The sequence below is a fragment of the Podarcis raffonei genome, chromosome 1 (genome assembly GCF_027172205.1).
Source record: "Podarcis raffonei isolate rPodRaf1 chromosome 1, rPodRaf1.pri, whole genome shotgun sequence".
NCBI lineage: Eukaryota > Metazoa > Chordata > Lepidosauria > Squamata > Lacertidae > Podarcis > Podarcis raffonei.
In genome coordinates, this window is record NC_070602.1 from 105481344 (window position 1) to 105505428 (window position 24085).

The 24085-nt window shown below is 43.3% G+C and overlaps 2 protein-coding genes across 3 annotated transcripts in view; both read right to left on the reverse strand.

The window, feature by feature from the left end:
• Positions 1–5160, reverse strand: part of ACVR1C (activin A receptor type 1C) — a 51358-nt gene extending 46198 nt beyond the window's left edge. Inside the window, exon 1 of the mRNA XM_053407373.1 lies at positions 4926–5160. Coding sequence (XP_053263348.1) covers positions 4926–5001 — 76 coding nt within the window. The 5' untranslated portion in view covers positions 5002–5160. The remainder of the gene's footprint in view (positions 1–4925) is intronic.
• Positions 5161–13804: 8644 nt separating this feature from the next.
• Positions 13805–24085, reverse strand: part of ACVR1 (activin A receptor type 1) — a 69658-nt gene continuing 59377 nt past the window's right edge. For both annotated transcript variants that reach the window (XM_053407349.1, XM_053407359.1), the window contains exons 9-10: positions 16712–16842; positions 13805–15572 (exon numbers count right to left, since the gene is read on the reverse strand). In XM_053407349.1, the coding sequence (XP_053263324.1) occupies positions 15438–15572; positions 16712–16842 (266 nt within the window). In that variant the 3' untranslated portion in view covers positions 13805–15437. The remainder of the gene's footprint in view (positions 15573–16711; positions 16843–24085) is intronic.

A 24085-nucleotide genomic window follows, 5' to 3' on the forward strand; every position in this document is an offset into this window, starting at 1 on the left:
AAACTTGCAATTTATGTGAGGGTTATATTCCAGGGAAGGCGCCTAAAGGCGAAATCATGTATAATAAAAACCCATTGGGTTAAATGGCAGGTGGGATTGCCCAAGCTATGTTTCCCAGAGCATTACTCCCTTTCTGCCCCTTGAAAATAAACTTTTTTTGTCACGTGCACAAAGCTGAAGCATACAAGTTAAATGCACGTAAACTGTGGGCTTACTGTAGATTGGTAACATTTGGACTGCATACTTTTATTCTTCTGTCATGAATGCTACATGATAGAAGTGCCATGTTCACTGATGTTGCTCATCACACCATCAAAATAAATACTGAGGTGCCAGTTACAATATTCCCAGTTATGTAAGTGTATAAAATTACAAGACATAAGAATCAAGAATTATTCAAAAAGTAAGTTTGAAGCCCCTGTATTTGCACTCAACAATAAAAGTCAATGGACTTGTATTTTCTCGTACGATGCCTCCATATCATTACAACTTGGACTGAACCCATCCTACTTAATAGCTTTTGACTAGTTATTCCCTTTTAAACCTAATTGACCTAGTTCTTGAATGTATACATTGATTATAATTAAATGCACTAAGCTCCTTAACATCCCTGAAAAAATAATAATGAAGACACATCAGCTACAAGCAGCTGTCAACACTATACGGACAATAGACTGAGGAAAGTGGAGGGAGTATGAATTATATCTTTGATTTGGGGGGGGAAGGAGAAGTTATATATAATGGGAAATATTATGAATGAATAGATGCGAACCCCTGGTCTCTTGGAAGCAAAAAAAGGAAAAAGCTGGGGGAAAACAGACTTGGTATTCCAGTTGAATTATGCAATTAACTATCTGGAGAACACATGCTTGTCACGTACATTTATGCGCAGGCTTGCTTTCTGGACTTTACATGGCACCTCAAATTTTAAAATACAGTGGTACCTCGGGTTAAGTACTTAATTCATTCCGGAGGTCCATTCTTAAACTGAAACTGTTCTTAACCTGAAGCACCACTTTAGCTAATGGGGCCTCCTGCTGCTGCCGCGCTGCCGGAGCACGATTTCTGTTCTCATCTTGAAGCAAAGTTCTTAAGCCGAGGTAATATTTCTGGGTTACCGGAGTCTGTAACCTGAAGCGTATGTAACCCGAGGTACCACTGTAATACAAATTTGAACACACAGAATAAAGCTAAGTGACCATGAGAAAAGGGTATTGTACAACCAGTGCTGATACTTTGAATGCACCTATCTCAGTGTAACCAGGGTCTTCTATAACCAGGGTTGGGGAACCTGTGGCCCTCCACAACTCCCATCATCTCTGGCCACTGGCCATGAGGGCTGATACAAGTTGTAGTTTAACAACATCTGGAGGGCCACATGTTCCCTATCTCTGCTCTAACCCCTCACACACATACATACCAAACTGTATTCAAACCCCCAATTTTTTTTTACTGGAATTGTGTCTGCCTCAAACGCCTTGCATTAGAAGTTGCACACATCATAATTATTTATAATGGATTTTGCTCTTACTTCTACCACTGTTGACACGCAAGCATCTACACTGCACAAACACTTTGGGTCATATAAACATTCATGCCATGCACCACAGTAATTAAACCTAGTACTTATCATCTCTATACAATAGTGTGGAATCTGATATTAGGTTGAAAATATTCAGCATGTTTTGGCTATCAACTTTCGGTGTTCAAAAAAGGAAAAAGAGGAGAGCCACACAGGTGTGAAGATAGGTTTTCCAGAGTATGCAACATTTGGTGAAATTGCTAGAAGCTTATTTGCAACATAGCTTTGCAAAATAAGCAGATATTTGCAAATTTTCTGACTTTCCATAATCTATACAGATTATAGAATTCCACATTTTCAGCATAGAATGTGGGTTACCTTGGCACAAACATGTTCCATATATTTAGAACATATTACATCTAGCTCTGCTGCCAATATACACTAGAATTCCAAGTTCATGCAAATATGTTCTTGTGGAAAAATCTTCTTGAGAGAACTCAGGTTTAGACATGGAAGCAATCGGGTCCACCTCACCACCTCTCCTGTTTTTTCCTGATTGCACCCCACTGCTCTTCATTTCATGCAAATTCCCCAAAGAGCTGAAGTGCCTCTTCTCTTTGTTATATTCATTTGTACGGAAAGCAAAGTCAAGAAAGCACTTGTTGTGTTCATTTGCAGGAAACAGACCTGAGCAAGACACATACTACCCTATACAACAACATGCACCAGAGTGACTTAGGGCAGCAAAATAGCTTAGAGAGGGTTCAGCAACTGTGTAAATGCAATTAATCATAGAATCGGAGAGTTGGAAGGGACCCTGAGGACCATCTAGTCCAACCCCCTGCAACGCAGGAATAGGCAGCTGTCCCATACGGGGATCGAAACTGCAACTTTGGTGATATGAGGACCCTGGTCTAACCAACTGAGTTATCCAAGCTCTGTGCTAATGGGCATACTGTTTTGTACAAAGGAAAGCCTGGGCTATGGAGGTAGTATGGGAAGTTTAATTCTATCTTGTCTCCTGGTACTTGGGCGTGAGAGAATAGCCCCTGCTATTTGCATTTCCAAAAATGGTGCCTCCGTTTGCACCAATAGGAGCTTCCCTCTGAAATGCAAACAGTAGTTTTGGAGGTTTGATTTTTGCTAGTACTGCCAGGCTCGCTCCTACTTACATAAAATCTGTGAGCATTAATTGCATTCACACCCTTTATGTATCACCCATCTCAAACTCAAACCCATTGTCCTCAGTCTGTTTTTCCCAAGTGGTTCTCCTCCCACAACTCTGATACAGCAGCCCCTATCCAACAAACATCTCCTCTGCATATTATCCCAGAACATTACTCCCATAGCATTCTGTTAAAAAACAACAGACCAGCTCCCCATAATCCTGAAAACCTGCCACATGCTATATTTCCTCCTGTCATGCATGCAATGCACCCAAAACTGCCAGAGACACAACCTCCGCTCTCCAAACCTGTCCTTTCCCCACATCCCTCGGAGCCCATCTTTCTCACCTAAGGCAATATTTCCCCCAAAGCACTCTCTGTCTCTCTCCAACCAATTACAGCACCATTTGCTCGCTGTGCACCAAAGATGTGGCTTAGATACTGAACTGGTGCCTAATACGAGAGGACTGCCTCTATGCCTGCCTGCCCGCCCATTCTTTCCAACACAGTGGATATCACAACTAACTTAAGATGATTTTCCCCCACCTTTGGGAGTATTTTGAGAACATACTAAGAAGAAGAACACTGATGGAACCCTACACACAAAAATAGATTTTTGTGGGTTTAAGAGGGGGGAAGCATGCATTTGAATCAGAGTTCTAGACACCACTTTGGGATGTCTCATAGAGCGAGAGAGAAAATAACTGGACCATATCAGTTTAATTTAAAACGAGTTTCAACCTGAAATTCTAACCCCACTTACCTATGAGTAAGCCTCACTGAAATCACTAACTTCTGAGTAGACATGTATAGGATTGCAGGGTTACACTTTTTTCTTCCATGTTAGAAGTTCAGAGCAAGCATACACTCATAGCTGTCAACCTTCCCTTTTTTTGCGGGAAATTCCCTTATTTCAGTGCCGTTTCCCACTGCTTCCCGCTGCTATCCCAGATTGTTAGATATCCCATAGACTGTCTCCGGAACAGGTGAGGCTGCTGATCCCTTATTTTCAACTCTGAAAGTTGACAGCTATGCATACACTTGAAGCAGCAAGTTAAGATATACTAGAAACCATTCGGTGGTCAAGGAGTACCAACCAGATCAAACTCAAAATGCAAGGGATTTAATTGCAAGTCTTTAGAAAACCCAGTTCATTCCCAGTCTATAAATATACTCCTATTCCTCAGTTGACATGAAGGAAACTGGTACAATAGCAAACGGTCCCAAATTCCTTTCAAGCAAAATGCTCTATGTGCAAGTGCAGCAAAAGTTGCATAAATAAAGGAAACATGAAGTTGTGAAGGTATGAATCCAGGGCCCCTGCCCCCAAGCATGTTTCAACCCCAGGGTTAAACCTTGAATCCCATGAAGTAATACTTCTGAGGAATGTGTAGAACGCCCTTCGCCCCAAGTAACAACCAAGTGCTCCCTCTACATCTACAACCAGGGAGGGAAAACCTCTGGGTCGAGGAGGGGATTGTAACTTCTGGCAGAATAGATCCCAGAGCCATTTAAATCAGTCAGCTGGGTTTGTAAACATAAAAGACACGCTCTGTAATATATATATATATATATATATATATATATATATATATATATATATATACACACACAGTTCTCTGCCGTCAACTCTAACCGGCCTTTGCCCTCAGAATCGTAGCCGCCACCCAAAAGGTTTTATATTAAGCCGAGTTCAGGAGGATCAAACCTGGAGCCGCTCTCCAATGACTGATCTTATGTGACTCCCCTCCAACCCCATTCACGGCGCTTTATTCCTTTTCCTTCCTTTTTTTAAAAGAATACTTGAAAACAAACAAACACCCTTTGAGTATATTTGCATGAGATTTAACACCCAAACCGTTCTTTGGCAACAGAGCCATTCAAGCAGTTTTTCATTCTAGTCACATTTCTTTCCCTTACGCATGAGATTTAATCACCTAAATCGTTCTTTTGCAACACAGCCATTTCATCCTAGGACCTAGTCAATAGTTTTGTTTTTTTAAGGTAGGTGTAAGTGGATCAAAGGGATGGGGGCGAATGCCTCTGGGCACGTGCAGAGAGCATGGGAGACGCGTCCATGCGCACAGACCGAGTGGGCAGAGTTTCCTGGGAGAAAAGCCACAAACACACAAAAAAGTTTCCAAGCCAGAACCGCCCCGCCACAGGTCCCACGCGAAGAAGAAACAGGTATCCCGCCGCCCCTCCAGATCCCGCCCCCCCCACCTCCTTTTCCTTACCTGTGCAGAGAGAGGCGCAGGCTACCAGGACTAGCGCCAAGGCGCCCAGCCCGGAGCGGGACGCCGGAGGTCGCATGGCAGCACATGGGAGAGGCGCTGGCGGGAGGAAGAGCGGCCGGAGTGGAGCGAGCCGAGCGGCGGCAGGACACGCGCGCAGCCCCGCTAGGGCGGGCTTCCCGCGGCTGCCCTCTCCCCTCCCCTGGTCTACGCTCCCGGCAGGGCAGGCTGCAAGCAGCGACTGTCAGCTGTGGAGGGAGCGGCAGCGGCGCCTGGGGTGGGGTTTGCAGCTTCGCCCTCCTCCGGCTCCGCCCGGCCCGGACACACCCCTTGGGTCCCTGTTTACAGGGCAGAGGGGGTTTGCCCCGCGGGAGAGAGAGAGAGAGCCGAGGGCCGACGCCTCTCCAGCGGTGTGGCTCCAAACTTCGGGCCTCTGTCCGTGGAGCGCGAGGCATTCTCTGCAGACGACGGTGCCCGGTCGGGGTTTCGCGCGGGAAACTTCCGAGGCCTGATCTCAGGTGGCTCCACTTCAGGTAGCACACGAGTCACCCGAGACTGCCGCTGGCCCTCTGTTGCCCTGCGCGCGCGCGCGCTCACCTGTACGCACTCTTCTAATTCCAAGGGTGGAAGGCAGTGTTAACGTGCGTTGGCCATTATATTTAATTATCTGCAGGTGATTCGCACACATTGTCTTTTGTTTACCGGCAGGTCACGTTTTTTCCTGATAACTCAAAAAGCGCAGTAATGTTTTAGTACCCAGGAAAAAGCTTTCCCCCCAGGAATGCGTTCCATGGGATGGCAGTAATTGTTTGTTTTGAGTACGATTTCATTGCATCTTTTTTTCCGTAATACAATAAGAGAAAAGAAACTATTCTGAATAAAAAATAAAGACAGATAAACATGCCATAGTAAAAAATACAGTGGTACCTCAGGTTAAGAACTTAATTTGTTCTGGAGGTCTGTTCTTAACCTGAAGCACCACTTTAGCTAATGGGGCCTCCCGCTGCTGCTGCGCGATTTCTGTTCTCATCCTGAAGCAAAGTTCTTAACCCGAGGTACTATTTCTGGGTTAGCGGAGTCTGTAACCTGAAGCGTATGTAACCCGAGGTACCACTGTAAATTAATAAAACACCGATACTAAGCCTTAATTTTTAAGATTATTTAAATGCAAATGTAGAATTAGAGCACTCAAAACAGTTCCAGGTGTCTTTAAAAACACCACCACCACAAACATTTCAAGCATTGGTTCATTCATTTAACATTTTTTCTACACAAATCAAAGGCGCCCATTCTGGTGTGTGTGGGTGTGTGTAGTAGTGGTTAGAGTATCAGAATTGAGACCAGTTTCAACCCACTAAAATAGAAATGGAGCACAGGTTGTCATTGTGTATCAGAGCTATTTCTCATATCCTTTCAGCTGTATCTGTGTAACTGGCAAATATTTACAGTGGTACTTCGGGTTACAAACACTTTGGGTTACGAACACTTTGGGTTACAAACTCTGCTAACCCAGAAGTAGTTACCTTGGGTTGCGAACGGTTTCGGATTAAGAACGGACTTCCGGAACAAATTAAGTTCATAACCGGAGGTACCACTGTACTTGGAACTATGAAATCCTGAATTAAAGTGACCAAGTGGAACTTGTGTGATGAGATAAACAGACACAAGTAAAGAAGGAGAAACCACACCATGCTTCCTGGGTTGCTACAAATATCTTTAACCTAAGTGGTTAGTCTGTTGGATGAGGACCCAGGAGACGGGTTTAAATCCTCAGAATTTAAATCGCCCAGAATTTCACTATTCATATGTAGGTTAGCAAGTAAAAAAAATAAGTGTATCACATCTACACAGGAAAACTGTAAGGTTAGAGTTCCATTTTTTTTCTACCTTGTTAAAGTTAAGCCTGACCCTTACGATTACCGTGAATTGTTCTCATTTCATCTGTGCAGTCCAAAAGTGAGAGCAGTAATTATCAGGGTAGCAGAATTAAAATCTGTGTCACCGTTCAGTCCTCTTACCCACCCACCCTCTTACGTCTTTGACTCTTGCATCCTTCCAAGAATGGCCTCTGTGGTTGCTTACATGCAGTAGCAGAAGGTTGAACTCATCAGCTAGAGAATTAAACTTGGATGCCAGAGTTCATGACACAAAAGCAGCACTATGTTCATCGCTGTGGGCTACCACTGGCTTCTGCCCCAGGGGGGAAATAACGTGCATCCTTCTTATATTCAGTTCTTGAGACTGGTAGTTGCCTTCAAAATCTCCTTAAAAGTACAAAGTCACTCTGGACACCCCAGCCTACAGTTCTGCTTGGGAGCATACCTGGTGTTTTTTTGGGGGGTGGGATGGGGAGGCATAGCCAAACTGTAGCAAAAATTAATGGTGACTGGAAAGAGCACACAAATGCAGACGCACTAGCATTGTTTAGCAAACTGCTGATCCTCCCTAGAAGCTTATTGGCTGTTCCCTCCAAGGTCTCAGTGGCGTTCAAATAGTGAAAAGTATACTCAAGCCATTTTCTACCAGGTGTAAAACCCAAGAAATCAAGTTGTTCTGATGTTTTTGTGTGTTTGTGGAACCAAGCACCCATTCCCTATAAACATCAAGCATGTAAAATGGACACAAGGACAATGAAACCCTCTCATATTCCTTGCTAGTTTGTGAAGCACAGACCTAATGAAGTCTGGGATGATCCTAAAATGTGTCAAGTATCAAGTGCAGGAGGGACAGGAAACAAGTTACAAAGGACAGGTTGGTTATTGGTTGGAACAGAACAAAGTTCACCTTTCTAGCTCACTGACAGCCAGTGCAATTTTAAGACTGGTGACACCTGGTCCCATTGGGTTGCCCGACCTACTGGCTTAGCATTCTGCTCTAGCTTCAGTCTCTGGAGCATCTTCAAGGGCAGCCCCACATACAGTGATTTACAGTAGTCCATATGGGAGGTCACCAGAGCATGGATAACTGAGGCCAAGGCTATCCCCATCTAGAAATGACTATAGCTGGTAAATCGTGTGCCTCCTCCTTGAGAGGCCTGGAGGGTGGCAACATAAGAACGGGCCTTCTCTGCAGTGGCTCCCTGTCTGTGGAATGCTCTCCCCAGGGAAGTTCGCCTGGCGCCTTCATTATACACCTTTAGGCGCCAGGTAAAAACGTTCCTTTTTAACCAGGTCTTTGGTTGACCTAAAGGGATGCGGGTGGCGCTGTGGTCTAAACCACAGAGCCTAGGACTTGCCGATCAGAAGGTCGGCGGTTGAATCCCCGCAACGGGGTGAACTCCCGTTGCTCGGTCCCTGCTCCTGCCAACCTAGCAGTTCAAAAGCACGTCAAAGTGCAAGTAGGCGGGAAGGTAAATGGAGTTTCTGTGCGCTGCTCTGGTTCGCCAGAAGCGGCTTAGTCATGGTGGCCACATGACCTGGAAGCTGTACTCCGGCTCCCTCGGCCAATAAAGCGAGATGAGTGCCGCAACCCCAGAGTCACGACTGGACCTAATGGTCAGGGGTCCCTTTACCTTTGTTGACCTGATTTACATTTTGATGTATTTTTAATCTTTGTTGGAAGCCGCCCAGAGTGGCTGGGGAAACCCAGCCAGATGGGCGGGGTACAAATAATTATTATTATTATTATTATTATTATTATTATTATTATTATTATTATTATTATTTACATCCTATGCCCTTTTAAAATGTGTTTTTTGGTGGTGGCGGGGGGGGGCTATTGGGTTGTTGTTTTTATTTTTATTATGTATTTTGTGGTTTTATATCTTGATTTTATTCTGAGACCCCTGGTTATAGGGCGGTATATAAACTCAATAAAGAATAAGCACTCTTGGCCACAGAAACCACTTGTGACTCCAGTGACAAGTTGGAATCCAGGTATGCTCCCAGCCTCTGAACCTACAGGGGAGAGCACCCCCTCCAGGACACAGGAACCACCCACCCACAGCACTTCTTTCCTATCAGGATTCAGCTTTAGTATATAAAAAGGAACCTCTTCCAAAAGATAAATGTACAACTACGAATAGGTAAATATTCACTCACTAAAGCTATTATACATATTATAATAATCTTTGAAATTAAGGCAGAATATAAATATTTTAAGGGAAACGGGTGGCGCTGTGGGTTAAACCACAGAGCCTAGGACTTGCCGATCAGAAGGTCGGCGGTTCGAATCCCCGTAACGGGGTGAGCTCCCATTGCTCGGTCCCTGCTCCTGCCAACCTAGCAGTTCAAAAGCACGTCAAAGTGCAAATAGATAAATAGGTACCACTCCAGCGGGAAGGTAAATGGCGTTTCCATGCGCTGATCTGGTTCGCCAGAAGCGGCTTGGTCATGCTGGCCACATGACCCGGAAGCTGTATGCCAGCTCCCTTGGCCAGTAAAGCGAGATGAGCACCACAACCCCAGAGTCGTCCACGACTGGACCTAATGGTCAGGGGCCCCTTTACCTTTACCTTTTTATAAATATTTTAAATACATTGCACCAGACTGAAACAAGGTATCTTTAGAATATTGAGCACTTTTCCACATTGAAAGGAGCCGCTGGGAACTTTTAAAGTAAATACTTCAAATTCAGCTGAATAAAAATGGCACTGCTGAACATCTAGTATGAATGATATATACTGTAGAAGGGACAAAGGGACATAGCGGAGAATCTGCTTGGCTTGGAGACGATTCCAGGTTCAATTCCCAAGGGCATCTCCAGGTAAGGGCTGGCAATGTCCCATCTGAAACTCTGCAAAGCCACTGCCAGTCAAAGGAGACAACTCTGACATAGATGGACCGATGGTCTGATTCTGTATAAGGCAGCCTCCTATGTTCTTATGTAAACAAACAATGGCCATTTCACACCTTCAGCTGAAGAAAAGCCATGGTCCACAGGAAGCTACATACTGTCATGTTTCCTTGTATAATACCTCCAATCCAGCGTTGACCACAGTCACACTTTTAGGTGCATGCTGACAATGTCTAAGGTTGTACACTTTTTAAAAAATGCAACGCTCTAGGAATTATTGCAAAATGGAAAATTTAGTCAACAATAAACAAACACTTCATACTACCCCCATTGCATTAAAGAGCTAGGAATCCATGACTACCATCCATTTGAAGCATTCATCTCAATTCCCAGAAGATGCTCCTGCACTGCTGTGCAACTCAAAAGAGGCGTCCTTAAAATGCTGCCTCCTCATTGGCTGCTTGCAATCTTCTCTTTATGAAAACTTCCCTCCAAGATTTACAGCTCTGCCTATCTGCTCCAGCTTGCTTGGGGAATAAACCTTGGACTCTGGAGCCTAGAACGATTATGTTTGACTGGCATCTTGAAAATAATGGTCTATTGATTTCCCCTATGAGACACATTACTTATCAGTGTATTTGTTTTGGAAAGTTTCTGGTGGCCAGCTCATTTTCTGCAAGCGTGCTTTCCCCATGCATGGTGATTGGGGAAAGGGGTTTTGCAAGTGCCAGTGCACAGAAGAGCCATGAGCAGAATGAACAGAGAAACAAGAAGAGACATAAAGCTTGAACACAAAACAGTGCACATCAGTGGAAAGGCTATATCACCTACTACAGCTAAGAAAAGACAATTGCTGGGAATTTAAGTTGGACCACAGGCACCATATAACCTGGGGCATGACCCTCCAGAAGATCAACTTCAACTCTCATCAGCCCCTCCAGCCAGCATGGCCAATGTTCAGGAACTATGAACATCTGGAGAACCACATGTTCCTGAAATAAACCTTTATGAGAATGTGATAATACGTTTACCACATATAGTACTTCCATCAGCTTATTTAACATCTAGTGGTTGAGACACACAGTGCAATGGCTGCCCCAGTTAATACAAGTGACCCCATTTAACAAGTTTTCTTTTCTTTTTTTAAGGGAGATTAATTATTTTGTCACTTGTGAACAGCACTTTCAGCTGCAGGAACTGAAAGTTGAAAACAATCAATCATCTTTAGAAATAAAAGCAGGCTTGCATAATTAGGAAACAAGGGCAAATATAAGCCCCACCAGCATTATGCTATGCAAGGGACGCGGGTGGCACTGTGGGTTAAACCACAGAGCCTAGGACTTGCCGATCAGGTCGGCGGTTCGAATCCCCGCGATGGGGTGAGCTCCCGTTGCTCGGTCCCTGCTCCTGCCAACCTAGCAGTTCAAAAGCACATCAAAGTGCAAGTAGATAAATAGGTACTGCTCCGGCAGGAAGGTAAACGGTGTTTCCGTGCGCTGCTCCGGTTCACCAGAAGTGGCTTACTCATGCTGGCCACATGACCCGGAAGCCATACACCAGCTCCCTCAGCCAATAAAGCGAGATGAGCGCCACAACCCCAGAGTCGGCCACAACTGGACCTAATGGTCAGGGTTCCCTTTACCTTACAGCATTATGCAGTTAAAGCAGTATTATGCCTCCCCCACCCCGAAGAATCTTGGGAACTGTAGTTTCTTAAGGGTGCTGAAAGTTAAGAGGCACCAATTCCCCTCCCATAGCTACAATTCTCAGTGTGGCTTAACAGTCAATTCCACTTCCCAAGGAATTCCAAAAATTGTAGGTCTGTAAGAGGGATTTCCTGAAAAATTGCAAGGTCACTTTATCACTGTTATATCAATTCATTTAAAGTAACCTAAATTGAACAGTGCTACAACCACACATTACTGATAAAAAATACTGTACAGCAGGAGTTCAAGCCACCAAGTTAACACAGGTTTTTTTAAAAAAGCCATACATTTTAACACCAGGTTTAAATGAATGCAACGTTACACTTGTCTTCCCTCTTCCACTCCTGCTCATCAAAATTAGCGTGGCCACCTGCCTATTTTTATTCAAATGTCCAATACTATGGAACCAAGCAATTCAATATTTGCAGGGAGGGGGGGCTTTAAAGCTATCAATGTGTCAAATGCAAGCTACAGAGGTTTCAGAATTAGCTAGCCAAGTTGGTTTGCTTCTTCTTTTTCTTAAAAAAAGCCCCCCAAACTCAGTGCTTTAATCTGTAGACATTGAACAATAATATTTTCCCTCCCTTTCACCGGACCTCAAGTTCTATTTTTAAATCTATTTTGCAATATGAGCAATTGCAATATCCATCTAGAGTAACCAATATGAAGGGGGGAAACTGCTCTACTCTGCCAGTCAAAAGGCAATTTCTACCCGACCACTGTCATTTTGCAAGTTTTGAACATTGTATTCTGGCAGACTTTGCTTGTTAACAGCTTATCCATTTGTGATCCCAACACTTTTCCAGTTTATTCCATGTATTCTTGCCATTGACAACATTTTACCTGAATGCACACATTTCTCAACGTATTTTCAGAAGCATTTCATCTTGAAATACACATTTTTTAAGAACACATATTGTTATTGATTTTTTGAGTGGAGAACTTTATTGCAAAATTCAGAGAAGTGTGAAATCCAAAGGATAAGCACATTCCAGTATGTACATTAGCCCAGGAAGCGCAGATCAGATCTGTTCACATTGGAATTCAAAGAAATTGAATTTCTCAAGCATCGATTAGAACTTCACTCTCCCAAGGAATTGTACACACCCTTAGCTGACATGCTTGTTCCTGTGGTGTAGGGTATCAAATAATCATGGTGTAAGTGCACTGAATAAAGAAGGAGTGCTGAATTTGGGTTTTTTAAAGGAAACATTTTTGATAAGGGATAGAAGGAACTGCTAGCCTAGCCCATCATAGGATTACCAGAATCAGGGTTTAATGCAGAATTTATGTCCACACACATTTTATTATTGCTGGAATCGTAAGAGGGCAATTGAGCCTCCTCTAAACAGATGCAATTTTATCTCCTCCAACACAGTCCTGCTGTGCTTGTACTATTCCCTTGACGCTTCCCATGTTTCTACCATGCACTAGCAATCCCGCAAACACTTGACTTGCCACTAACAAGCAGTAGATATTGTACTACTAAGTAAGCAAACTTGAAGCAGTAGTACAGATGTGCCAGAACACCCACAATTCATTTAAAAATGTTTAATATCACTTTCCTTGATGAAGACTTTCATACTGTTAAAAGAGGACCTCATCATTAAGAAGACATTCACAAATTAGGTCATTTCAAATTAACCATACAAATGGTAGAAGAACTAGAAGTTTGCTTTTTAAATATAGTTAGGTAGTCTGGCTCACCCACCAACACATGGAAAAGTTCACTCTGATTAACCAGACAGGAGGAGATTTTTATCTCCTCTCCTCCACCCGTCCCCAGTTTCCTTATCATCATTTATTTATTTTTAGTAGGATGAAACTTTTTGCGGCAAGCCATCATTCTCCAAGCATATACCAAACTTCATCTCAACACCCTGGAAACCTTAGGGACAAATGCATCCAAACACAGACTCTTCCCAGCATTTCTTCGCAACGTGTGAACAGATCATATTATTGATTCAGTTTCCAGCACAGCAAATCATGGCACACCTAACCCCGTCTCAGAAGAGGGGCCATGGTTTGCAGCCAGTGTCAGACATGCTCAGAGTAGACCAGCTGAAACTAAGAGCATGACTGAGTTCCATCAGAAGAACTGAGTTGGAAACAACCCCATATCCTCCCGCCCCCTGTATTCAGTGACAGGCGCAGCAGTTTTCCATGGAGCAAAGGCGCACAAATCAAAGCTCTTACAACGCTTCTCCCAAAAGAGCTTTCGTAAAGCAATCTGAAGGAGAACGGGGGAAATGGAAGCCGCAACAGGGCCCTGTCTCATTTGGAACAATCAGCTCAAAACAAAGTCCATTCAGCTTGTTTCCTAAGCTTGCGGCATCGTGCTGGTTTAACGGTTGTTAGGGCAGCCACTTACATTCAGCATCCATCGTTTTCACTATGAGGGCTCCACAGGGAGAACAGCTACACAGTTATAAGGCAAGGCACTCAGATCAAAACTCTTTACTCAGGAAACTCAAGATTATTATTTTTTTAAAAAAACAAAAAACACCACGGTCAGAACAGCATGATCTGATTTGTTCATACATCATCACACAATAATTTGTGTCCTTGCGAGGTCATTGCTCCAGCACAGACCCCACCTCCCCAACAACAACTGCCCGGCATCCCATCATCAGCATCACCTTTATGAAGAATCTCTCTGGTGTTTTTCAGTGGCGTTCTGTCCTACACCACCAGTTTGTTGACACTGCTTCTGACTTGCAGAAACAGCAAAGGCAGGGAGAAGATAATCAGTGGATATACGCTGGTGATGCAAAACTTTACGGCGTTTACCTCGAACCACAAGAGGCACTAGCAGAACGAGGGGACATTTTCTTTCCATTTGACTTGAAAATATTCTATGTCATTTATACAAATAACTGCTAAATACAAAAAAAGGAAGTAAAATTTAAAAAATAGCTTTCTCCCCGCCCCGGTAGAGTTCATATGCACATTACGTATGTAGCTTAGAAGAAGAAAAATGCACTTTCCCATAATACGATCCATGGCCTACCATTCTGCCATTTTCTTCTGCTGCTCCCCTTTCTCTAGGATCAATAAGGTACTAGATGTGGCATCATTTGGATAATGGCTTTATATTTAAGAGAGATATATATATCTATATAATATTTATATATAAATGTTCCGCGTATTTTGAACTGAAAAATATATGTTACAGACCACACGCATATAAAATGTGAAGCACTTTAAAAAAGGCGATTAAAGTGTATAACTGATAATACGGGGGGGGGGCAGGGAGAAGGACCATTTCAGGTTATACCGTGTTAAACCTCCCCCCCCAAAAAAATACGTCTGTAAGAAATAAATGATAGAAGCCACATAAAAATAAGCTTTTAACTATTCGCACTTTCCTCAGTATTTTAAAACTGTTAAGTGCACTAATAATAAATAAAAGTTCGCAGTTTCCATATAAACAATAATTCCTAGCGTCCAGCATTATTGTAAACGGTACACATATGTAAAATGCAGCTTTAAAATAATAATAAAAAGAGTCAGTTACAAGTTCAATTTCCCAAATTGGATGTCCCATTATTATTATTATTATTTAAAAAAAACATATCAATGAGTACAGGGCCAATCATATTTTTGGCAAGTCATGTCTTTCAAATTAAACCGTAACAGTGCAAGTAAGGAATGCAAGGAATCCCTAGTGCAATAAAGAGAAGCGCAGGCAATATTGCTGATTCGAATTGACCACTTCCACTTGGGAGCGAGACAAGGAGACACTTTCCTTTTTCTTTCTTTTCATGAAATAATAATTAAAAAAAGCCATGGTTTTAATGCCCCAGTTTTGTCTTAGGACTTCTCTTCTTTCCTTCCTTCCTTCCATAGGCCACCATAGATTCAGCATTAAGTCTTTACAGATTGGCCATTTGTAAAATACCATGGACAGTCATCGATTAAGGCTCACATGGGTCTATTTCCTTTTCAATGGCTGGTTAGGTAAACAACTCTGCCTCTGTTTGAAGCCACTTGTGGCCGGATCCTAGAGTTCATCAAGCCATTCTTCCATGCTGGACACAAGCCATGATGTCCTGTCAGCATCAGGTGTTGGTTATCAACAGTCAGCTTTGAGCTTATCTAAGGAATTGTCGATTTTGGTCAAAGTCTTTTTAATACGCAGCGCTGTTAATCTGGCTGATGGATTGTGGTACCAGCATTCTTTCATCAACTTGGCAAGGGAAGTTAACGTCTGAAAAGGAAAGGTAGATGGGTATTCAGATCAGATCAAGTTTTGAAACGCTGTCCATGCAAATCTCAGTAGACTTCAAGAATCTATAAAAGGTCATTTCAGACACCACACCAATCTATAGTCCAAAGGTGGGGAACAACCAGTCCTGGGTCATTCTTGGCCTGCCAAGGGGTCCAAATGAACATGCAAAGCAGTTTTCTGCAAACCATACCCACCAACCAACCAACCAACCAACCAGGTGATGTGAGTGATGATGTCAGCTGATGGGCTAGAGGGCATGATTAATGTTGCATGGCTGGAAATGCCTGTTGCCAGCAGGAAATAGGCTCTTACAGGCAAGGCAGCAAGACTCAACCCCAGGGCATAGGCAAATTCCAGCCCTCCAGATGTTTGGGACTACAATTCCCATCATCCCTGCCCACTGCTCCTATTAGCTAGGGATGATGGGAATTGTAGTCCCAGGCATTTGGAGGGCCGGAGTTTGCCTATGCCTGGACTAGGACATGAGATACCAGGGTTCAGACACCTTAGCTGTGTGCACTATGTACCCTCAAAGCACATTGTTTTCCTGCTGTAGCAGGGAAGGGGAGAGGGGAGGCAAAGCTTTGAGCAGTAGGTGGGCCAGCCCACCTGTCATTCTTGTGTCATACTGACATTGTCTGAGTGGCAGATGAGCACTCCCACACACCTGTCAAACATCACCTACAAGGCCAAAAAGGTTCCCACCCCCCTCTATAGTCATTGAAGCTTAACAATGATTTGGCATCACTGTTACGTAGAGTTAGCCCCCACCCCACCCTGAGAAAAATAATAGCTGTTCTCAGGGCAAGGATTAATTTTTGTGACCATGCACCCCATGTGCCTTAAGCCTTGTCCCTTAAGAGTATACTCATTCTTAAGGGCACATACATTGCCTTTTAGGAATACACAAATGTTCTTCAACCTTGAGTTCTTAGATGTTACTGGACTACAACTGCCATCATGCCTGACCTCTGGCTAAGCTGACTGGAGATGATGGGAGTTGTAGCCCAATCACATATGGATCTCCAATGTTTAGGAACACAACAGCAGACGTCGTTTTGTTTTTTAAAGGATGATCTGTAAGAAATATGGCAGGATGTGATGGGCTGGGCACTTACAGGATCTGAAAACCATCTGTTGGGAATGTTTGGCCTCTGCTGATCCACACAGACCACTTTTCTCATGTCTTCAAAGCTGGGGTCATTAGGCACTACGTCATAAAATGGAGGTTTGTAGTCTTCGACAATACCTAAGGCCAAAACACAACATAGATCCTGTAGTTGCATCGATACGTTTCAGAATCTTCATTAGCAAGACAAAGTTCAGTGCATTATTACTTAGCACGGAGCCTTAGCCAAAGCTAAGTCCTTGTGACATCTCACCGATATTATGAAATGAATTTCTAGTAGCACAATACAATCAAGACATTAATCAGCCAGTTCTCCCTGTGGGTTAGAATGCAGTTCCTTACTCTGCAAAGAAAAACATATGTACAGAAGGCAAATACAGTCACAAACAAGGCTGAAGTGTCTTGGTAAATAATCTGGAGACAGAGGGGAGGTGGGGGGGAGAAAGAACACAAGAACTCAAGATTCCAGTACAGCACACATATGCTCCTAAATCCACACTAGACAACACAGGGCCTGTGGAGAGTCAGAATGGGATGGGGCAGTCATTTAGAAAAAATAGAATGAACCCCAGTTCTATGCCAGGCATCAGGCGTCCCTAAAAACCTGTTTAAAACCATCTTCCAAGTATCAAGATGAGTTTCATTGGTATGCTGGCAGCAAATACGAGATTTATTTTGCATTGTGTGATTTAACCATAAAATTAAACCAGGGTATCTTGGATACTACTTGGGAAACAAAAATAAAATGCCTACCTACAGTATTCCATTTTAAAAGCACCTTAGTCATTTTGAACCTCCTATGAGTAAGTCATTGTATGTCATACTATTAAGGAAAGAGAAAAAAACTTGGCGATTAATCCAGGAAGGAATTCAGAAATGTCCCTTTGAGTGATATTTTGCTCCATCTACATTTAAGAAAACAGGCTAGACATGCAGACAGACAGACATACTTTTTTAAAAAAATTACTACTTTGTTTATTTGCTTCCAGGGATCCTTTGAAAGAAAGGACAGGATTGAGATTTACTATAGGGGGGGAAATCAGTAACAACAGAGAAGAAATTAGCACATTGGATCATTCATTATATACTCTATATTGACAACTATTTGTTAACACAGTTCAGCAATAACGATTTGTGCATGTGTTAGGATTTCTTTTGTCTGTTTATAACTTGATGCTGAAAGTTTTTGCCACTGAAAGAACATTCATTCGTATGTGGGGAAGGGGGGCACAAAGCTTTATTTCCCAATAAAACCTGGACATCTGGTAAATCTAGACTCACAAGGTTCTACCTGAGAATCAGAAAAAGTAGTAGAGGGAATGCTGATTAATATGATGATTTATATGCTGCCCGTCTGACTGAGTTGCCCCAGCCAATCTGCGCAGCTCCCAACAGAATATTAAAAACACGATAAAACATCAAATATTAAAAACATCAAACATTAAAAACTTGCCCGAACAGGTTAATGATGTTCTTGCCCACCAAGACAACAAAATGACCTTCACACCCGTAACATCAGATGCTGTTGTAAATACACTTGACACTAATGCATAGAAATTTTCTTTTACGGTTAACCAAGTCTGCATTAATTCCTTCTAAATGCCTCTTCCTTCGCCAGCCTTTTGTATCTACTGCCTTACTGAAGAGTCCTTTGGGGACAATGGCTCGTCTATCATTTTTGACAAGTCCACAGGATAGGATAGGCAATACATGTAAATAAAATCCCCAAGAGTAGGGACCTGGCAAGAGCTGGTGGTGACCTCTGGTGTCCCCACCGGCAACTCCACCCAGCATTGCAGTGCACATACAACACGAGTCACGTTTCTGCCAGGTCAGTGAGGCCACATGTATCTATGCTAACACTCATATTCAGCTGCCAGCTGCACTAAGGCGCAAGGTTCATGGCATTTTTCTCTCCTTTTCACCAACTTCCCTTGCCCCTTAGGTTCACCTACGTATGCCAAATCCTCAGCCAAGAGAAGCCTCTCTTCCTGCTTCTGACTTGTTTATATAATAATAATAATTTTATTATTTACACCCCGCCAATCTATCTGGGTTGCAACACTTCTGACAGAAAATTGTAGAAATCTAGAAGGTACTCTAGATGGAGGGCACAAGGAGAAGGGGACGACAGAGGACGAGATGGTTGGCTAGTGTTCTCGAAGCTACCAGCATGAGTTTGACCAAACTGCGGGAGGCAGTGGAAGACAGAAGTGCCTGGCGTGCTCTGGTCCATGGGGTCACAAAGAGTCGGACACGACTAAACGACTAAACAACAACAGAAGGTACTCTCTTTAAAGCCTAGCGGTGATATTCAGAAATTATTTCTGCATTTAATTTAGCTCATAAAAATCCTTACGTATTTATTTTAACTTCAATTGGCCACACATTAATCCCATTCTTGTGCATTCATGCTGGCATCTAAACTAATCCGCTTCTAGCTGTCCTTCCTTTCTCCTGATCAGAAAGACCTCCTAGCAGTGGTATTTTACCAGAGGGAGAAAAGGTACCCCTTTGCAAAGATGAGAAAATATGCCTGATTTTGCTAGTACGAGTGCTGACAACTGCTGAACAGATCACCAATTAATATGTTCCACAATGACTATCAAGATTATACCTCGATGCAGGCTTCAAGGAAGGAAACCAAGGCACAAAATGAACACTCAAACCCTTCAAGATCCTATTAAGCGAGATTGCTTCCAAACGACTCTTAAGGACCATCTATCTGCTTTCGGAGTTCCCTGACAACATCGAGGAACAGTGGACCAAGCTAAGAACATCCATTATTGCAGCCTGTGAACAAACTATTAGCTACCAAACCAAGAAACACCAGGACAGGTTTGATGAGAATGACAGTGAGATTGAACGCATTATTGACAAGAAAAGGAAGGCCTTTCAGATCTGGTGAAGAGATAGAAACTGTGCCACTAAGAATAAAACTTATGCCAGCGCTAAGGCTGAGGTTCAAAGAAGAACCAGGGAACTAAAGAACACTTGGAGGTTAAAAAAAAGCTCAAGTAATCCAGCATTTAGCTGACACTCATGATGCACAGAGTTTCTTTAAAGCCGCAATGACCATCTATGGGACAATAAATCATGGCATATGCCTCCTACGCTCAAGAGATGGTACCACACTTCTAAATGATAAAGAAGCTATTGCACTGTGCTGGAAAGAACATTACCATCATCTCCTTAACCACAACTCCCCTGTAGCTGCTGAGGTCCCCTCACAAATTCCACAAAAACAAATTGGAGATGAGCTTGCAGAATCTCCAAATCTGGGCGAGTTGTGTACTGCTATTAACCAAATGAGAAACAACAAAGCCAGCGGATCTGATGGGATACCTCAAAGTGGGCAAAACTGAACTTACACAACTTCACAAGGTCATCGAAAAATATGGGAGAGAGAGGGGAGATCCCAGCAGACTTTAGAGATGCCAAAATTATCACTCTCTCTATGGCCTTCAACACTGTAAATCATAATGACCTGTGGACTGTCCTTCTGAAAATCGGCTGCCCAGATAAAGTTATGAACATCATTTGGCTCCTCCATGATAACATGGCAGCAACAATCGCAGATAACAACGGCTCTCAAAGTGGACCAGTCACAGTGGGATCAGGTGTTAAACAGGGTTGTGTTATTGCCCCAACTCTATTTATCATTTTCATTGCCATCATCCTACATTTTGTTGAAGGGAAACTCCCCACGGGAGTGGAAATCATACATCGAACAGATGGAAAGCTCTTTAATCTGAGTAGGCTGAAAGCAAAGAGTAAGATTACCATAACTTCCGTCATAGAGCTTCAGTATGCTGGTGAAAACGTAGTGTGTGCACACTCAGAGGATGACCTCCAAACCATCCTAAATATCTTCGCAGAAGCTAATGAAAAGCTTGGCCTTTCGCTCAGCATCCAAAAAACCAAAGTGCTGCACCAACAAGCACAAAACAACCCCTCTGCAGCAACACAAATCCAACTAAATGGTGTAATGTTGGAAAGTGTCAATCACTTCTCCTACCTGGGCAATTATCTTTCCACAAGGACCGACATTGATGACAAAATCCAGTACTGCCTGAGCTCGACAAGTGCAGCTTTCTCCCAACTGAAGTGCAGTGTGTTTGAGGACTGGGACATTCATAGGGATACCAAAATGCTTGTTTACAAAGCTATTGTACTATCCACCTTACTGTATGCTTGTGTAACATGGACAACTTATAAACACCATCTCCAACTCCTCGAAAGATTCCATCTCTGAAAATTTTAATATATCACTTGGGAAGACAGGCGAACTAATGCCGGTGTACTGGAAGAAGCAAAGTTCACCAGTGTAGAATCAATTATTCTTCAACATCAACTTCGTTGGACTGATCACGTTGTTCAGATGCCTAATTATCATCTTCCAAAGCAACTTCTCTATTCCAAACTTAAAAATGGAAAGCGTAATGCTGGTGGTCAACAAAAGAGGTTTAAAGACTCTCTTAAGGCAAATCTTTTAAAATGCAGTATTAAAGGTAAAGGGACCCCTGACCATTAGGTCCAGTCGTGACCGACTTTGGGGTTGCGGCGCTCATCTCGCTTTATTGGCCGAGGGAGCTGATGTACAGCTTCCGGGTCATGTGGCCAGCATGACTAAGCCGCTCCTGGCAAACCAGAGCAGCACACGGAAACGTCGTTTACCTTCCCGCCAGAGTGGTACCTATTTATCTACTTGCACTTTGACGTGCTTTTGAACTGCTAGGTTGGCAGAAGCAGGGACCAGACAATGGGAGCTCACCCCGTCGCAGGGATTCAAACCGCCGACCTTCCGATTGGCAAGTCCTAGGCTCTGTGGTTTAACCCACAGCACCACCCGCGTCCCAAATGTAGTATAAACACTGGAAATTGGGAAACACTGGCCTGCGAGCACTCCAGTTGGAGGATAGCCGTTACCAAAGGTGTCATGGGCTTTGAAGATGCTCGAAACCTATGTCCCCACTATGGAGGGACGTGCTGATCCAGAATTGGCCTCCACAGTCACTTACGGACTCACTGTGAAGACTGTGTTCATGGAAGACAATCTTACTCAGTTATGAGTGATCACTAAAGAAGAAGGAAGTGGCTTGGCAGGCAGATAAGGCCCATCAGACATGGGTTCACTATCCCCACTAACAGAGACTTGCATTTATACAACTGAATATTCCTATGCATATTTTAAGCTTTCTTGTTTACTGTATTACAGTAGAAGAAGAAGCTGTTTGGCTTGTACTCCAATGTGTTTTTTTGGTGTGTGTTTTTAAAAAATACAATTAACAAAGCCAAAGTTTTAAGGCTCTTATGGGGCTGCTTCTGGCACCAGACCTACTGAAGAAAGTCACCATAACCTCTGATCTACACTGTCATAACACTGTCATAATGAACCCTGCCATAGTTTCCTTCTATTCAACCAGAATAAAATGGATTATTTTTAAAGAGAAATGTCTTTGGACTAATGAAATATAATCCATAAAACCAGTAATAAACAGAGAACTTAATGCTCAACAATTCTAGCCTGTGTTGCAGGAGATGAGAGGAAATGCACCCTCATCTCATCCTCAATTCTAGTCCTGGTATGCTTAGACAGCGAGGATGAACAAGAGCAGCTGACCCCTGGACTGAAAAAAGGCAGCAGCAGTCTGAGTGCCTCCTCTGAAGTTTCCAAAATCATGGTGGAAATTCTGGTTTGGTTTTGCTTTTAGTAGATCATTGTCTGTCACTTCCTTCCTGTCTGCACCTCCAAGATGCCACAAATTGTTTCAGGGGTTCTTGATTCATTTGGATCCAAGGCACACCCTAACTCAGGCATAGGCAAACTCGGCCCTACAGATGTTTTGGGACTACAACTCCCATCATACCTAGCTAACAGGACCAGTGGTCAGGGATGATGGGAGTTGTAGTCCCAAAACATCTGGAGAGCTGAGTTTGCCTATGCCTGCCCTAACTTCACCACATTTCTGAGAAATCACTCGGAAACTTGAGAGTTCTCTATAGATAAACAATAGGTGATGGGAGTGTTTCTTTGATTTTGTTAGGCACAAAAGAAGATTGGTCATTTAACGGTTCTAGGAGGCCCCATACCAGTGTTAAATTCCCCCTTCTTCATTTCACACAACAGGTTCTGGCAGCAACTTCCAGGTGAATTTTGTCCTAGGTTCCACCCAATCCCTACTCACTCACCTTTTCGTGGGGGGGGGGGGAAATGAACCTTTTAAAGCCAAGGTGCTATTAAGGAACATGCAAAATGATGACTGGCTATACATGACTACCATCAACCTTATGGCTACTTTTCTGGAAGCAAAGTATGGTTGTCTGTGTATGCTCTGAAGGTCACCACCTTTCTGAAGATATGTAAGTCAGGTCAGCGCCTGGATAGGAGACCACTTGGGAAACAAATGTATGTTCCATAACAGAAGAAAGGTGGGATATAAATGTAAGAATAAGCAATGGCCATCCAAGGTTGACAGGTACTGTGTCAGCCACATATTCTCCATGTGTTCCTCCCAGCTGATCCAGACTTGCTGCACTGAGGCTTCCATTACCTCTTGAATGTCATGAGCTGCCCTGTATACCTTTGTTCTCCTTTCTCCATAAAAGCAGGGAAAGTGTTAGGTGAAAACAGGTACCACCTTCAATGACAAATGGGGCTGCCTTGAGTTGGGGACCCTGCTCTTTTTGAATGGCAGAGGAAAATCTGCATGGAAAACTACTGGTGCGCTTGTACAGACACAGGACGGAACGTGAAACCAAGCAACTGAATGCGAAACAAACTGTACTGATTCCTGCATGTCTTGTAATATTTCCAAAGAAATGGGGGAGAAACTGACCTATCACACACTTAAAAAACAACAACTCTTGTTAGGAGAGAGAACAATCCCGTTTTCAGCTCCACAATACTTGGCTGCTACTTTAAAATAGGGGGAGGAAACTCACTCCTGCGGGCCAAATCCAGCCCTCCAAGCCTCTCTGATCAGCCCTCAAAACTCCACCGAAGCCATTCCCTTTCCCGAGGTCACTCTACTCACAAGATTTGCTCGGTGCTCTCCTTGAGTGCTTTTGTCCCTGGCAAGAACTGTGATCATGGCTCTTTCTTGCCTTGATAGAGGATGGAGAGGTGCAAGTGTAGAGAGGCCTCTGACTTTTCTGTAGCTGGAACGTGCCCAGCAGTACAAAGGAAGAGTCACAGCCATTGCCTCTGGCATCTGGCTCCCAGGTTTACAACCCTCCAAGGGTTCCAAGAGCTAAGAAAGGTGATCACTGAAAGCTTATTACACACATCCGCAAAACAAAATGTCCGCCAATAAGCATCTAAGAATGATCCACGTACTACTTTTGAACTTTCCAATAGGGT